At 40.7% G+C, this 17229-nt stretch overlaps 1 protein-coding gene across 7 annotated transcripts in view; it reads left to right on the top strand.

The window, feature by feature from the left end:
• Nucleotides 1–17229, top strand: part of magi2b (membrane associated guanylate kinase, WW and PDZ domain containing 2b) — a 71395-nt gene that overhangs the window by 37892 nt on the left and 16274 nt on the right. For all 7 annotated transcript variants that reach the window (XR_013779216.1, XM_079345542.1, XM_079345543.1 and 4 more), the window contains exons 4-9: nucleotides 2527–2751; nucleotides 3941–4169; nucleotides 4990–5069; nucleotides 13430–13487; nucleotides 14362–14483; nucleotides 14987–15169. Coding sequence is in view for 6 of the 7 variants with exons in the window: in XM_079345542.1 (XP_079201668.1) it covers nucleotides 2527–2751; nucleotides 3941–4169; nucleotides 4990–5069; nucleotides 13430–13487; nucleotides 14362–14483; nucleotides 14987–15169 (897 nt within the window). In the remaining variant the exon portion in view is untranslated. The remainder of the gene's footprint in view (nucleotides 1–2526; nucleotides 2752–3940; nucleotides 4170–4989; nucleotides 5070–13429; nucleotides 13488–14361; nucleotides 14484–14986; nucleotides 15170–17229) is intronic.

Raw genomic sequence — 17229 nt, 5'->3', positions numbered from 1 at the left:
AACAGGGAAGGAGGTACCATCAGGAAACACTTAAGTTAATTGTAGAACGTGTGTACAAGGATTGGTGCACATTAGAGCCTGCTGTATGTGTGTGATGATTCGTGATGAGTCATCGTTGGATGATGAACTGCATAATGCAGAGTTGCCTTCAGGCCAAACCAGGAGCGTTCAGGACGAGGGGAAGATTTACATTTTTCAAACCAGTTTGTTGCATCTGTAATCATCATCTATCGCTGTCTGATCGATAATATATGCTTCTGGCAACAGGTGTGAATTTCTTTGTAATTCCAGTGACGCCAGCAGTTAACTTTCAGCAACTTTTAAGAAGACTTTCTTTTCCATGCAGAGTTTGCGTCCGCAACCAAAACACTGTCATTTTAAGCTCCCTAATATCCTGGAGTAAAGCTCGTTCTTCTGGTAAGCCTCAGCTTCAGTCCAGCTCACTTCAGCTATATGAGCTTGAAAAGGAAATCAGATATTTACTTACAATTACCTGGATGTAAATATGCAATAGCCTCATAATGAAAGATTTGTACAACTTTTCACATCTTTCCTAAAGAGGAGACGAAAACAACTTTCAAAATGCTGGTTTGTTGAGTGGACGTCGGATCGATCTCTTTGGATGCATTTCAGATGGTCAGGGAATCTAAACGCTGAGAGGCTTTGGTGACACTGCGACAAACTTTCATGGCTCCAAGTAAAATGTTTTCTCTGTAATTAACTATCAGCTGCACTTTTATGCAGATATCCTTTTATAGAGACAAATGAATCATTGTTAGAAGGCTGCCTGTGGGAGATGGTATGTTAAAGCACAGAAAGAGTGTGGCTGTTTTTTTTATTTTTTCATCCATGCTTGCACGTAATTGATCAATACAGCTCGGACTACAAATATGCTACAAACCAAAATAAGAACACTAAGATATACTTTAAATCCAGACCATCATTTACAGATTTACATTGAAGAATCGGTAATTAGAGATTACATGAGGAGGAACTTAATATATTTACATTGTTTACAAGTGAACTAACTGAGAGAGCAGTGGCTGTGTTCGAGGTTTTCTCATTATCTGGCAGCCCCCTGCTAGGATGAAAGTAAAGTGATATCTACAGACTCTTTACTGCTGATCCTCCTTTTGTCCTCTATTTCCGCCTCCTTCTCTTGTCGTTGCTCAGCTGTTGTTCTCCTCCCATTGCTCATGCCCTCTCATCTCCGCCTCTTGTGAAAGCCTAACTCCTCTCCACTTTCAGGGATTATGAAATGAGACATCTCTGCCTCTCACTCACCTTCAATATTTAGAACATATTTCCTGACAGTGAGGGCTTAAGATTTGGATAAGAAAATAGAGCTTTATTGAGACCGAAGAGAAAACATCTTGTGGAACTATATATAGCACAGCATTTCAAATCTGAAATTAGAAATCCTGATATCACAGGAGTGTAAAAGGTCCAAAAGAGAAAAATATGTTCTAACACCTTGAAAATGTTTCTGTCACCACTAAGTTACCGTCTTCATTTCTTTTCTTTTTTTTTTCATTTCACGTCAGTTCTTCTTAAGTATTTGATTCTGATCAGAACCATTTTAGTGGCTGTGGAATGACAGATATCCAGTCTATCTTGTTGTATGTATCTCATGTTTGGCCTGTCTTTTGGTGTTGTCCCCCTCCTGGCACAGCTTGCTATAACATGGGTGGAAGACGCAGCTACCATAGTGTATGTGTAGAGCTAGTGGGATATTAACATTGAGAATTACTTTAAGAAAAACAAAAGGTGTCACATTTCTCATTGACTTTGTAGTTATACCTGACTATATTGTACCCATGTAAATATTCTAAATATTACGAACTCAAAGCAGTTACAGATAGTTATAGATTTACATATTTTCCTAATACACTGTAGTCAGACTACACAGCTTGCCTGTCCTTTGTTTATTTACCTCATTAAGTATTGAAACCACCATGACAAATTTTTCTTTAGTCCTGAAGCTTTAATTTATCTCAAAGAGGTACAAAGTCTGACCCTGGAGATATATTCAAAGAGCTGTGTGAAAACACAATATTTCTTCAGATCTACTGTCTTCCACCTCCCAACAATTCTAGGTCAGGAAGAGTCAGCTGTATTTAGAACAACTGATTTATCATTTGAGAGCATATAAACTATGCTAAGTGCGTAAAGCAGCAGCGCACATTTGACTGACTGTTTCTTTAGAGTCACTGTCATTTACTGTAGAGTAAACTATTAGCATAAAGTGAATTTGCAGTTTCCATCCTGTAAGAAAAGTATAAACCAAGACAGTTGTGTATTTTAAGATTAATCTGTGAATATTGTACATGAATAGTAATTCTTCATGTAGTTAGTTTATAAAATGCCAAAAAATATGTACAAGTGTCAAAAATAGTCAAAGATATTCAGTGCAGTGAAGGAATCAAGACACCCCATAATCTTCACCATTTTAAGGAAAAAAGATTAGATCTCCTTTTTGTTACACGTGACCTCCAACCAAACGTCTCTGTCCTTCTGTGCCTTCAGACAACTTCTACGGCACACCAAAACCTCCAGCGGAGCCGTCCCCCGCAGCACCTCCTCTGAATGTAAGTGAGGCCTTGCTGCCTGGAGCCCGGCCCAGCGCCCAGGGCAAGAGGAAGAGGAACCAGTCAGTCAGCAACATGGAGCAGCGTGCCAGCCTGGAGCCTCCTGAGGAGGAGGAAGAGGAGAGCCCAGTTGTAAATGGCAACGGAGTGGCCATCACCCCAGGTACCATAAGATGATGGAAAAGCATCAACTTGCCGTTATAATGGATTTCTTTTGAAACAATTATTCTACTTGTGGCTCGAATCAGTTTCAAACCTGATTTATTTTTGAAATTCTTTGATAGAGAACATTGGACAGTCCCCATGGTTATTATTGCTGTGTATGATTGACTCAAACCAGTGATGCAACTTAGTTGCCATAACAACTTTTACCTTTCCTTTTATTGACCTTCAGAGATAAATCTAATTTGTTGGTCTAGCCCAGCTTCATGTCTGCCGTTGAAATCAGCCTGTCCCAATTAAAATACTCCAAACTGTATCTTTAACAGTCATCACAGACATGAACAGAAATAAGTGCAAATTGCATAAATTCTCTTTAACCTTGAAATGTCCTGATCCACAAGGACAACTTAATGTTTCCTGTATTGTCACTGTCCAGAGTTGCATTTTGGCTTCAGTTATTTTCTCCCTGTCCTCTCATTCCTTCATCTCTTCTGCTGTCGTTGCTCTCCTGCCACTGGCCTTTGTCCTTGTTTCTATTTATACCCCCACTCACCCCTCTGCCTTCCTCTGTCTGCTATCCTCTTCCTTCTGACCCCTCTTGTTTTTCTTTTTCGTTTCTGCGGTCCTATTGCTTCTGCCCTTTCCTTCTTTATCCTCCTCCCTCTTTGTTGTCTGTGTTGTCAAAGCATGCCATATTCTTTATTCTATTGTTACAGAAAAAATGCACACATCCATAGATGAGATTCTCACAATGCTTCAGGCATCACAACATGACTATAAATATCTGCCATTTATGCTGATACAATTTACTTTAGGATTCCTAGGATTTTATATTTTTATTCACATTCTCTGTATTGCATGCTCCATATCCTCATTAGATACCGCAAGCTTTTCTTCTCAGTCTAAAAAAACTTTCACATGTCTCTCTGACTCAGTCTCTGACCCTTAAAGTCTCTGTCTTCCCCTGTTTCTCCTTTTGTGACATCTGCATGTTGTTTCCTCCTCATGTTTAATGTCCTCTAAGCCCATCTCTCTGTTTCTCCCTCACTGTCCCTCGCTCTCTCCTGGGGGTTCATAGCTCTGCAGTGGCTTGGCTCTGACTCATCATGCATGGCGTGTGTGGTGTGCATCCAGGTCTGTATGTGTGCACAGAGCGTATGTGAGAATAACTGTGTGTGCTTTCTCCACAGAGTCCAGTGAACATGAGGACAAGAGCACAGATGCCTCTGGGGAGGTTGCTGTCGACGCCTCCATTCAACCCCCACCCTCTACTGAGCCCCCAACAGAAGGAGAAGAGGCCCCAAAATCTCCCTCCGAATCCCCGGCCAAAGTCCCAGATGCAGATGAAGAAGAGTTGGGTCCTCTCCCTGACAACTGGGAAATGGCATACACTGAGAAGGGAGAGGTTTACTTCATAGAGTAAGACACATACAATACACCATGCTTAAAAATCATTTGAGATCTTTAAAGTGCTAAAAGAAGAATTTGATCGTAATAACACATTTACCTCAACGTCTGTAGCCGCAGCTTAAAGCTCAAATCTTTTAAGACATAGTGGAGGGGGCGCTGGTGGCGCAGTGGCAGCGCACGCGCTCCCATGCATCGAGGCCACAGTCCTCACGCAGGCGGCCCGGGTTCACGTCCGGCCTGTGGCTCCCTTCCCGCATGTCGTTCCTCACTCTCTCTCCCAGATTTCTGCTCCTGTCCTTCCTCTCTAATAAAGGCCAAAAATAAATAAAGAAGAGATTATGGAGAAAAAAAGTCCCGCTTGAAAATATTAAGAAAAATGTCTGATCCATATAAATGCATGTTGAAGAGTGTTCCTACTTTAACAGCATGGTTTATGTATGGTTCAGTGTGTGAACTTCAGTGCACCAATCTCTGTTTGAATAATTGATGTCACTCATTGCTTATATTTAGACACACGTAGGATGCCCACAGTCACGTTCAAGCCTGTGATTATTTTGTCCCATTCCTCTTACCCTTACGAGGTAGTGGCTTGAGACAAATTAGAGGATTTAAAGCCGTTTCGGTTACCTCAGAATGTCTTCTTGTTTCTTTTTGCCCCTGCACAAACATCCCCACACAAACCCAAAGACAGACACACACGCTAGCAACAGTACCTTTCACTCCTGTCTTTCTATTATCCGCTCTGTCAGTCTCTCTGTGACCTCTGTTTACCCCTTTCCTCTGCATAATGCCCTCATCTACACATCTCTCTCTCTCTCTTCTTCTGCAGTCACAACACCAAAACTACATCATGGCTGGATCCTCGGCTCGCAAAGAAAGCAAAGCCGCCAGAAGAATGCAGCGAAGACGGTGAGTGAATCCATCTGTTAACCTGTTTGCTCTGCAGTTTCGTAGGCTTTGCTTTGTGTTCATCGCTCGTGGCTCGTGGGAGTGTGTCATCTCGTCATCACCTGCTGTTTGTGTACCTGTGTTGTCTGTTTCTGACTCAGAGTTCTGGTGTTTTTCTCTCCTTGAGAAAGAAAAAAAAGCATAAATGTTTTTGTTTTGAGTGTTCGTCAGTCTGCTGCTGGTCTCAGTGTTCGCAGCATGTTTTCACAAAACACTGGCATGCAAAGAGAGAAAATCAAGTTGCTAAAACTTGACACGTTGATTCCTTTTTACAAGATTTGTTTTAGTGAGAAGGCATCACAAACATGGAGTCCTCTTAAAAATAATCCGGTAGTCCTTTCAGTAATTAAAGTCGACTGTTTAATTGTTAGAAGTCGTGCATTTCAATCTAAGATTTATCTCAACGCATTACTGTGTCAGGGAGGAGGATTTTTTCATGTTAAAAGTTTCTATTTCTAGTGAGTCATTTCTTTAACATTTTATTAAACGTAAATATCCTCTTTATTATATTTAATCACAAAACAACAGCTTCAGTCTGCTCACCTTACCTGACTTTTTATGACACATACACACAGTGACACTTGCTACACACACACACTTTGTCCCGCCTCTCTCTGTTCTGTGTCGCTGCGTGTCTTCTCTTTTTTATTTACCCATCCGCAGTGTTTGTTGAGAAGCCGACCCAAAAAACACAACCTGCAATTTGGAGGCTTTTCATCCTGTTTTAGTTCTTAAAAAAGCAGGTGAGCTGCATATGAACGGGGAAAGGCCCTGCCTGGCTTCAAACTATTTGTCAAGTGTGGCACTCGAGATCAAAAGCTTATAGACAAGTTCAGAGCATCCTACAGTCCATCTGATTCTAACCTACAAGAAACCACAGACTGGGACCGTATTAAACATTTAAAAAATGTGATTTTGTTTGAAAACAGTGCAAAAAGAACGACATGTTGAGGGATGAAAGGAGGAGATTATAGATTATATAGATTATAGAATAGAACGTTATATCAATGGACTCAACAAAACGACTCCTTGAAAGCTGCAGCCAACATGACCACAGGGAGTGCCTATTAACAAACGACACTGAAGAAAGCAAATTATTTCACTCACCTTTTTTCTCAGGTTTCAAAGAAGTCTTGTCCAACTGAAAATAACCGTGACAGTCCCACAGCTGTGACTTCTGTAGTGATGAAATGCTTTGAACAATGTTTCATGTCCGTGTTGAAAGCAGGGGTCAGTTCTGAGTAAGACCAGTGTGTCTACAGACGATGCAATTAACAGCTTACTCACTTGACTTTAAAACACCTTGAAGACCAGAAACGTGCAGAGACCCTAAAGCCTCTGCACATGTGTTGTTTGTAGAGTTCTGCATTTAGTAGTTTGCAGCCTCATCTGCTGAAAAGAACGTGACGCCTGGAGCATCATGCTGGTGTATCTGTAAGCCCTGCAGCCTGCACATTTTGACATACAGGGGACACAGATTGCATACGCAGTGCTCAGTTCTCTACCAATGGTGATATCAGTAAACAAAACTCTATTGTAGATTAATCATGAAAATAGGAAAAACCTGCAGTTTTGGTTTGAATCAAGCAACACAGAATTAACAGAATGATATTCTTCAGGTCCCCTGATTGATATCACCCGTCCTACGTTGTGACTCATGAGCATGATATATGACATACATCATTTAGCCTTAGTGTTGATTTCCTGTGCTCCTGTCACAGGGTGTGGTCAGAGAAACTGGTTTTGATGAGATTCAACGGATCTAAATCAGAACATTTTCTAACTCTCCCCAGTTCCCCTGATCTTCTGTTTTATCCCTTCTCGATTCCCACCCTGCATTCTTTCTCATCATGTCTCCCTCTCGCTCCACCTTTTAATGTCCCGCCTAAAATCTCTCTCTCCGTGCTTTCTCTTTTCTCTCCCACCTTCATTCCACGTCTCTCTCTCTCTCTCCCTCCCTCTTTCTCCCTTGGCCCAGTCAAGGGCCGAACTGTGACAGGAATTCTAATAGCATTTCTCAGCTCTGCGAAAACTGATTCTCACTCCTTGTACACACTCACACTCACACACTCTCTCACCACACTCACACACACACACACACAAAACATTGTTCTCAGTTCACAAACCCTTCTCACAACCATGAGCCTCGTCTTGTCAGGAATCATATTTCCTAACGCCAGTGATGTTCAGACGCCGACTTTCTGTCAACTTTGGCGCTCTGTGATGACTTATTCTGTGCTTTAAGGTGGTAACTTTGTCACTCCTATATATGGCTCTTTCACTACTGGGCCTCAGTGCCGGAGCTTTTTCAACCATACCATAGTGGTGTGAGAGAGATGCGCTGGAATAAAGAACCCAATCAACATTTTGAGGCAGGGTTGCAGGTATTGAAAGTATCCTGAAAGTCAGTAAAGTAAAGTGCTTCAATTCATTCAGCCAAAGATGGAGTCAGGGTCTTCAGCTCGCCGGCACTCTCCCTCTATCCCACACACTTGTGCTGGTGTGCAGTGAATAAAAGAAGGGAACAACGCAGGTGCAAATAAAACATTGGTGTTGATCTCCACATATAACAATGCTTGGTGCGGTTCATGTGCTGTCCAAAGAACAGCAAGAAAATGTATAAATATCTCATCCTAAAGTGCATTGTGTGTGTGAACGCAGCACAATCATAGGCTGTTTTTATTTCCCCTGAGAACACAAACATCCTCACAGTGACTGAACTGAGCTGACCTGATGATAAAGTCGTCTCATTACCAAACCAGAGAGTACAACCAACACTGACCTGCATGAACACAGCACAGTGTGATTAGCATTCACTAGCGTGTTCGAGAGGCAATGTTTCTCTAAGCTAAATTAAACATACTAACATGTGACACAGTATTATGTTTGTTGATGTTCATTTTCCTGCCTGAGCCAGTGAGCAGTTTTAAAGATTACAACATAAGTCAATGATGAAACCTATATTGTGATTCTTTCATATTTAAATACTGAATCTTCCCTCATGCATTGTTGATCTCTGTCAAAAGAGAAACAGATAGTATCTAGTTACTGAGAAAGAAGCAATCAATTGACTGCACTCACTATCTTTAGTCCATTCCTCTGGTGTTTATTTACCATGCATGTGTCTTTTGCTCGTTTGCTCTGTCAGTCTTTGTATTTTGTAAGCAATGGTAAAAAGGAACCTAACAGTGAAGTGATCTCTGCCAGCGCTCTGCTTACACAGCAGTGAATGGAACAACACCTTAGCTATAGCTGTACAAAGAGATTTCCCCACTGAGACAAACTTACAGCAGAGGTCACAGATGGTCCAGGTGCTGTTCTTACGCAGTAACTTGATTAAAAGTTGTTTCCATGCTCAGTGTTTGCTAATTTTGGAGCCACTGTTGTTGTTTGAGCACTGAAATGAAGGTTTTATTTGTTTGGATGTTGAGGTCAGATTGTGCAGTTTTCAAACGGATGTCAGAATTTTCGATAAGTGTGAATAAACGATAAAAGAGGGGAGGGAGGAGCACGGAGAGGTGGTGCTGATTTGAAATGCCCGTCCACCGGAAGGATTTCCCACAGTCTCCCAGCATCAGAGGAAGGAGACAAGCATTCAGACATCCTTTCATCATCGCTGTTTCTGCACCGTCTCTGTTTTCCTCTTTCCTTTGCTTCCATCTTATCGCCCTTCTGCTACCCTCTCTTCAGCATTCATATCCTCATTCCCTATTCCCTTTCCCCTTGCTCCCATGCTGTGTTTTGGGTGAATTTTAGAGGCTTGTTTGTGTTTGTGTGTTGTGCGTTCTTTTGTCTACATTGCATTGTATCCATATGCGGAGGCTGACTCCCAGAGTTTAAAGGCTCGTCACCGATGATCTGGTTTGCTTGAATTTTTTTGTCAGGCAAGCCTTTTGTTATGTTACACAAACCGATATCTCTTCTTTTACTCTGAAGATGCAGAAAAAGAAGGGGACACGTTTCAAATCAAAGCGGGTGTTCGTTTTTATTCAGGCTTTGATACAAACTCATTCACAACAGCAAATTATTCTTTGTGCTAAAGTAAATATTCGTCATTAGGAGGAAGGAATTCTCAGCGAGGCCGATATGACACGGTGGAAACCTCATCTGTATCCAAGAAAAAGAAGATTAGAACAGGAAGGGAATGATGGCGGCGTGCAGAGGGTCGCCTTGCCCTGGGCTCCTTTTTGAGAAGAGCCAAATGAAGATGGAGAGACGTTTGCATCTGATGAGCGTCGAATCATCTTTGTTCTCAGTCAGATGTGATGGACCGGTGCTAAAACGTTGCCTCTGAATTACATCACTGTTATAACGTTTATTCGTGATGTCTGGACTTTTCTCTGCCTCTTTCTCACACTTTCTTTTGACTCCTTTGATCCTTTTTCTTTCTTTCTTTAGTTTCCTGTCTATGTCTGCTACATCCAGATGACGAAATACTAAATACTCAAATACTAAACAGAATCAGCTTTGTGTGTTTTGCATGCTCGTAGTGTGCTAGTGCATCAAACTAACATACCATTTAAACACGACAACGCTTGTTGGCAGTTTCTATCATCATCATCATTATTATCATTATTATTGTCTTCATTTTTGACATTTTACATACCAAAAGATTCAACAATAATTTCAGAATCTACACAACCTTAAATCTCGTTGACTTGTTTTCTGTCATAATTGATCAGAGTTGTTTTATTTTTATTTTTTTTTAGCCTTTGTACGAGTTTATATTCTGCCTCCAGGTCAGGTGAGGTTATTGAGTTCTTGACTGCTCAGGGAGACTTTGTGTGAGAGGGAAGATGAGTCATGTAATGCGGAGGAATTGCATCAGAATCGTGTCAAGCCAGACATCGATACACATTCACACAAATAATCACTTTAACAAACAAGCGAGCCCCTGTGAGCTCAGAATATACAGTACACAAACATATGATGAGGTGCTTGGCTCATACACACACAGACACACTTATTTGCGTTATAGCAGACGTGGAGCAGACAGATGATTTTCAGCCTGACAGGCTGAAATTCATCTGACCAGCTGGCCCTCACAGCTTCAGGCGATTCTAGTGCTGGGCAATTAATCAAGTTTCAGTTTGGATTACGATTTTGTCTTCCCACAGTCATGAAGACAAGATTGTAGAGATTAAACTATTAATGTGCCTCACACTGTGCTGTGCTTGTTTTGGCGAAAGGTTTCATCGTGTGTGGTAAATGTTTCAAAGTGTTTGTTGTTGTATTTTGGTCAAGAGAGTACCAGCATCACCTCGACCTCAGAGAGCATTGTTTACTTTTATTGATTAATTCATGTATATTAAATAGTTTTTATTTACATTTCTTCTCATGCATGCTTGTTACGTGAAGTGTTCAGAATGTTTTAAGAGTTTTTGATACGGATGTTGTAGAATCAATAAGTTGTCTAGTTTAATAATTGTGATCTCAGCATTGGTCAAAGTAATGTGTCATCATGAGCTGGCCTCGCCAATTCTTTCCTGATTTCAGAGTTTTTGTTTTGCTTTACATATATGAAGACACTTCTACTATAAATTATGGCACAACAGTTCATTAACAGCCTGTTTTTAAGTATGAACCTCAAATTGAATGTTCATATAAGAAAAGTGACAAAATAAAAGTCTTTGATGTCAATTATAGTTATTTTTTTAAAAGTTGTTCTTTAGGCCTTTTTGCCTTGTTTTGAGCTGAAGAGAGACAGGTAATGTGTGGAGTGGAGGGATTGGGAATGATGACTTGCAGCAAAGGGCCCAGGGCGGATTTGAACCAATGGCTGCTGCGAAAATGACCATGTACGTGGGTGGTGCTATGAAACCACCTGTAAGAAAGCATTGGGATCAGCCAAAATCTGTGTTGGTAGGTCAGAAATAGAAAAGAACAAAAAAGAGGAAATTGGAATCGGCCAAAAAGACTTGCATTTAGTGCAGCTTTACATTAAAAAAAATAGAAACAAATACACTCTCTCTGTAATTTACCAGCAGGAAGTACAGACAACAAAGAGCCCTGTGGTTAGGCAAGAAAAAAAGACTTCCACTGGTGGTTTCCATGGAAACTGCCTCCCTTTCACTTCAGGGGGAGGGCAAGCGTCTGGTGGATGAGTTAGGCCGACATTTAAGGTGGCTCATGGACAGAGTGGGAGGGAATTTAAGGTGGTTTGAAGTGTGAATCCATCTGAATTTCTGCCGCGAGGCTCACAAGGGTTGTGTGAGGTAATGGTGTTGCAGTTCTGGTGGTTCTAGGCAGACAGTGAAGCAGAGCTGAGATAATTGCAGTGTGTACCACTCTCACCTTGTGCTGCACAGTCAGCATGCTCAGCAGCCAGGAAACACACACACACATTCACAAGCGGATTATTGATATCGAGACAACAGATCTGGTCTTAATTACATTACAGCATCAGGCGATGATATCAGTGTTACTCAGACCTAATCATTGTGAAATGATAAAAATGAAGAATTGTGTCTGCATGTGAGTGAATCTCTGAGACATTGAGAGGTTTGAGTTTAAGGATCGAAATGTTGTAAAATGATTCCCTTCAATGATGATTATTTATATTTTCAGTATAAAACTAGATGTCTGATTAGATACAGGATTTCAATGCTATGACAGAACCCCAATTAAGTATTATTATACTTTACTTATTATTGTTTATTATTAATTAAAAAAATATTTCAATTTGAGTCTGTTTTCTTTCTTCCCCTTTTTCTGGTTTTGAACGTCTGTTTGGAGCAGCTTTTGAAAAGAAAGCGTCCTGCTGATGAAAACAAATCTTAAAGAGATTTGTTTTGTTGACTAGAATTGTGCTTGATTTCAGTGACGTATACAAACATTATACTTGAAGAAATATTGATATATATGACACATTAAGACTTTATCATTAATGTGTTTGTTTTTTCCTGGTGATGTATTCCCCCCCCCCAAAAAAAAAAATAATACAAATATTAATCCAACCATGAACATATTAGAAGCTACTAGATCATTTGTAAATAATAGTGTGAAGTGTGCCGTCCTTAAATGTCTTCTATTTAAGAAGAAGAAAAAGTTGTCAAGTATGTAGTGTTTGGTGAAAACAATGAATCAAACAATTGACTTGTTTAAAGAAGACAAGAAAGAAAAAGAACTGAATGAGACCTCAGATCTGTAGACTCTGTATATGAATATATATATATATATATACATATATATATTTGTCATGCTGAGTTCCCCTGTAGAGAAGCCGTTTGTTGACACTTTTCCTTGAGGTGATTATTTCTTGACATATGGAAGACAAAAATTAAAAGTGTTAGTGTGCATGTGTGTTTGTGTGTTATAAAGCTCAGGGTCAAACCATGTGCCACACTGTAAGGGGATCATCTTTTATATTACTCTGTATGACACTAGTACCCCTCTACATCTGTCAGGTTTACTTGAGTCCCCCGTGGGAAGCTTTCACAAACAGAGCTAGTCATGAAATTCATGAATTAGAGTATTCAATACAAGACATGTGGATGAATAATTATGAAGGACGACCATCAACCATCTAACAATACGTGCTGATGAATGCTAATCAGAAGCTGTATTTCTCGTATATGTCTGAGTGGCAGATGGGCTATTACTGTGGGTTAGCTGAGCTTTATAACCCTCGTTGTTTTCTTGATGCCTTAGTGAAAGCTGTATGTCAATGCTAAACATCCTGACTTTGCATTCATTATCACAGGGAACTTATCACTACCGTACACTGTGTGTGCTTGTGTGTGTGTGTTTCATTGGGAAGTCAGGAGAAAGAAGTCAAATAGACAAAATGGCCAAAGAGTACAAAACTGTTCGCAGGTCCTTGAGACAATAGAGAAAGAGTGCTAAACCATCAAAGTGATGGATGAAGCTAGTTGGCAACAAAGAATCAGAGGAGGCAAAGACAGAGACAGTTAACACAATCATGGAAACCATCCAAGACAAAGACCAGTGTGTGGGTTAGGAATTCAGAGACAAACCTGAAGAAGTATGTTGAGGCTGTAGGCCATGACAGATTTCTGCACATGAAAGAGAATGAAAGAAGGAGAGGAGCAGATGAGATGTGATGGAGGATTTAGACCTTCTTCTGTCTTCTGCTCTGCTAGGTATGGATGTCTTTGTTGTTATCGGTGTCTCCATGAAGAAGCCGTCCAAACAGGTCGAGCGCTGTGTGTCTGTTAAAGGAGCACCTTGGGAGCATCTCACGTTGAGCTCTGAGATTCATGTTGTCTCCCCTCAGTGGTTCACTTCAGTGCGTAGATGCCCTCCTCTGCTCTCACAATAAACTGACTTCATTTCCCTCGTCTGTTTTCTCTTCCTCTTAGAGCTGCCCTACGGCTGGGAGAAGATAGATGACCCCATCTACGGCAGCTACTATGTAGAGTAAGTGTCCCTGCTGACGTCTCCTGTGCAGAGCAAAGAAATGCAGGTCTTTGCTTTACAAGGTTTCATTTTAGATTCAAACTACATTTTCATGACTTGTTTTTGAATGAGCGACTGTTCATGAGTACTGTTAATGGAGTAACAATGACTTTCAAGTAATTATCTCCCTTCAACTTGAAGAACAATAGATAAGAGTTGAAAAAATGACTCTTGAAAAGAATAATCTAAAACATATAACGTTTGTGGCTAAGAAAAATAAATTGCTATAAAATGAACTTGCATGCAGTTATTGTTTTTTTTAAATACTTTTTATTTGAAAAAACTTTGTGTGTCAGCATAAGCAGGAATACATTTTAATATGGTTTTATAGGGCGAGCTAAGACAGAGTAAAGCAACAAAAGCATAAAAGGACTGCGAGCCATGTTTCTTTGTCTTTCAGACTATTAAGATGTAATGTTGTTTTATATTACTTAAATATAAAGTTAAACATGCACTATTAGTTTTTGTGTCCTGTTCATTTTGCCTTACAAACTATCCAGGCTTTTAACTTGCATGATTAGGTGTTGAGTAGTTAGCTTAAATATGACCTCAGCAGCTACCCCTGATTACAAATATGTAATAGAGTAGAACTACAGGGAGTCATTCTGACACGACAGTATGCACCACAAGATCAAGTTTAAAGCAGCTTACATTTGAAGAGAGCAAAAATAGCACAGCATCCTTTGTGAGTCTGACCTTAAGTCGGGCAGATTGCAGTAGAAAGTGACGCGCACGTTGTGGTTCTTTCAGCAGCAGACATCCATTCTTTGTGAATTCTTCCCTGCATTAATCTTCTTCCGTATTTTGTAATGATTGGTTTTTTTTTTTTCTTCAGTCACATAAATCGAAGAACTCAGTTTGAGAATCCAGTCCTGGAAGCCAAGAGACGTCTGGAGCAGCAGAGGCAGATGCAGAGTCAGGGACTCTCTGCTCTACCGCTGCCCACGATATACAGAGGTACACTCTGAATACTACAGGAGTTCCTGTACGAACATCAAGACATGAACCTTAAAGAGTTGCTCAAACAGAAAAATGTAACGGCAAGGGGTCTCACTCTGTGGTCCATCAAGGACTCCTGAAACTCTGTGGTACATCGTTGTCCCAGTTCATCTCATATAACTGGCTGTTTCTTGAATATCTAATGGGACAGATGCGCAATGTCATAATGCAAAGGGTTGTATAAAGATAACTGTCTGTGTTGGGGACGGAGAACATTCATACCCTGAGGCAACCATTGGGCCAATCCAAGCTCACATATGAGTACAAACTAGACCAGTACAAAATGTACCGCTTCATCCGAGTGAAAACTTCACATCTCAAACGTGTCATCGAGATAATAAAGCTTTAAAGTTAATCTGCCTTATTGGTGCTTTTCTATTTGAAAAAAAAAGTATCATGTTTCTAAATATTAATTTATCTAAGATGTCACATGTGACTGTCTTCACCGTCTCCCCCTGCAGAGAAGCCATTGTTTACGAGGGACCCAACCCAGCTGAAGGGCACCTTCCTGTCAACAGACCTGCAGAAGAGCAACATGGGATTTGGCTTCACGATCATAGGGGGCGATGAGCCAGATGAGTTCCTGCAAGTTAAGAGTGTAATACCAGAAGGACCTGCTGCTCAGGACGCAAAGATGGACACAGGTAAACTATGTGTACAATACAAATTTTGACAGCTGGTTAAGGAATAAATGTAGTTTGTGTATATACAAATGCTGAAGCACAGCCTCTCTTATTCTGAAACCTCACATTTTTTGAACAAAATAAAAGTCCTCCAAAGTAAACCAAGAGACAAGAACTTTTACTGGTAGGATTTCCATTTCATTCACCTGCCTGTTGGTTGATTTCAATAACCCCTGTATCTAAAAAACCTGGGCAGCACAGTTAAGCCTCAGGATCCCATAATGTAGTAAAAACACACAGGTAATATTTACACTTAAAGTACAGTCTGTGTCATTTATAAATGATTTATCTAATATTTAGGAAATTGTTTAAGCAAATATTACAAATGGATAACTTGGGGTTAATGTGTCAATAACACAAATAACAGTTTATCTTAAAAGGATATTTCACTGGCCCCTGGTGGCATAATAGGGTTGCCCTATATTTGTGCCTGTCGCACTGTTTCCCAGACAAAGACTTCAGATTTTTGTCTGTTTATCTGTGTCCTTTGTAAATGAGCGATAATTTTATCATGGGATGATGACATGCAGCAAAGGGCCAAGGTTGGGTCCAAAACCATGGCTGCTCCGACCAGGACTAAATCCTCTGTACATGGTGCACGGTACATAACCGCTGTGCTGTTTAGTGTAGCATGTTGCTGCTTTTACTGGTATAGAGAGAAACTAATGGGATTGGTCATAAGTGAAACCAGCCCATGCGGCACATTGAAGATACCACACTTCTTCACCGGGATAGATTTATTTTACCTTCCTCATTAACACTGTCGGTGCAGTATTTACTTTACTGGTGTCTTTCACCAGTACAGGTAAACCAGTGCCATAGAGTTGTGCAGTGTCTGTGTTTGTTTTAGATTATAATCCCACCAATCCAACAAAAACACACCTTAATTAAACTCTAACCTTCAAGAGCTGATGCTAGCTAAATGTACTGAGGGCCAAGTTCACAGGCCCAGAGAAGGAAGGACTGTTTGACGCTTCGTGTCCGCTTTGCCTTAAGCCTATGAGCGGCCTCATGCTGACACGTCGGTGCCTTAACAACTCATTTAAAGCTCATGTCAGAGCCTCCTTCTCCCAGCTTATACTCACTGCTTTTATGTCTCATCTTCTGCCTCTCCCTTTTTTCTTTCATCTGGAATCCATCTCTCTCATTGTCTCTCTGGCTCACCCTTTATTATTCTTCCTTATCTAACCAAGTTATCTGACACTTTTTCTCTGCTTTCAGCCTCAATATGTTTTCATCTTCTTTCTCTTTCTCCCTTTCTAGTTTCCCTTTCTTCATCCCTCTGTTCTGGTCCGGCATTCTTTTCCTCTCTCTGTTCTGATTTCTGACTTGCCCCTCTCTGTTCTGTGACATTGCCGGAGCTGCTCACACGCATGCATGTGCACACACGTTCACACTCGCACATGCACACAGTCACAGAGTGACACACAGACACTCCCTGTTTGAGATTAGCTGGCCTATTTGAGCTGTGCGGCATTGCTCTTAGGGATTGTGTATGATTGTGCGTGTGACATGTGTGGCATGGGTTTATGTACGTGCGCATGCTCATTGAAATGTGTGCGTGTCTGCATGTGTGACAGAGAGTGCCTCCAGAAGTGTGAAATAGAGGATTTGAGGCAGCTGCATTCGTCATGGGGCTGTGACTTTAAAGCTTAAATTCATAACTTTTCGCACGTTCAAACTACAGCAGAGATCACAGAGTACAAAATGTCGCATTTGTAAGTAGTTTCACCTTTTTGCAATAACTGGTCTTCAAGAAGAACGTCATGAGCAAACCTGGCAAGGTTTACATGAATAAAAGAAGTAGTAGAGATAATATTAGATAGCGTTGACATTTTGTTACAAACTGTTCTTAAAGTAACAAGTGAATGCCACATAATAAACATCACACAGGAGCCAAGACTGAAACTGGTAATCAACTGCAACCCTTTTGTTATTTCAGATTTGTTTTGTTTTGCACAACATGGTTGTCATATTCTGGATTTCAAGACACGCCAAGACACAGTCTCACACATACACAT

This window comes from Symphodus melops (assembly GCF_947650265.1).
Source record: "Symphodus melops genome assembly, chromosome: 6".
Taxonomy (NCBI): Eukaryota; Metazoa; Chordata; class Actinopteri; order Labriformes; family Labridae; genus Symphodus; species Symphodus melops.
Note: the sequence above shows the minus strand (reverse complement) of the source record. Positions and strands in the feature narration are given on the sequence as shown.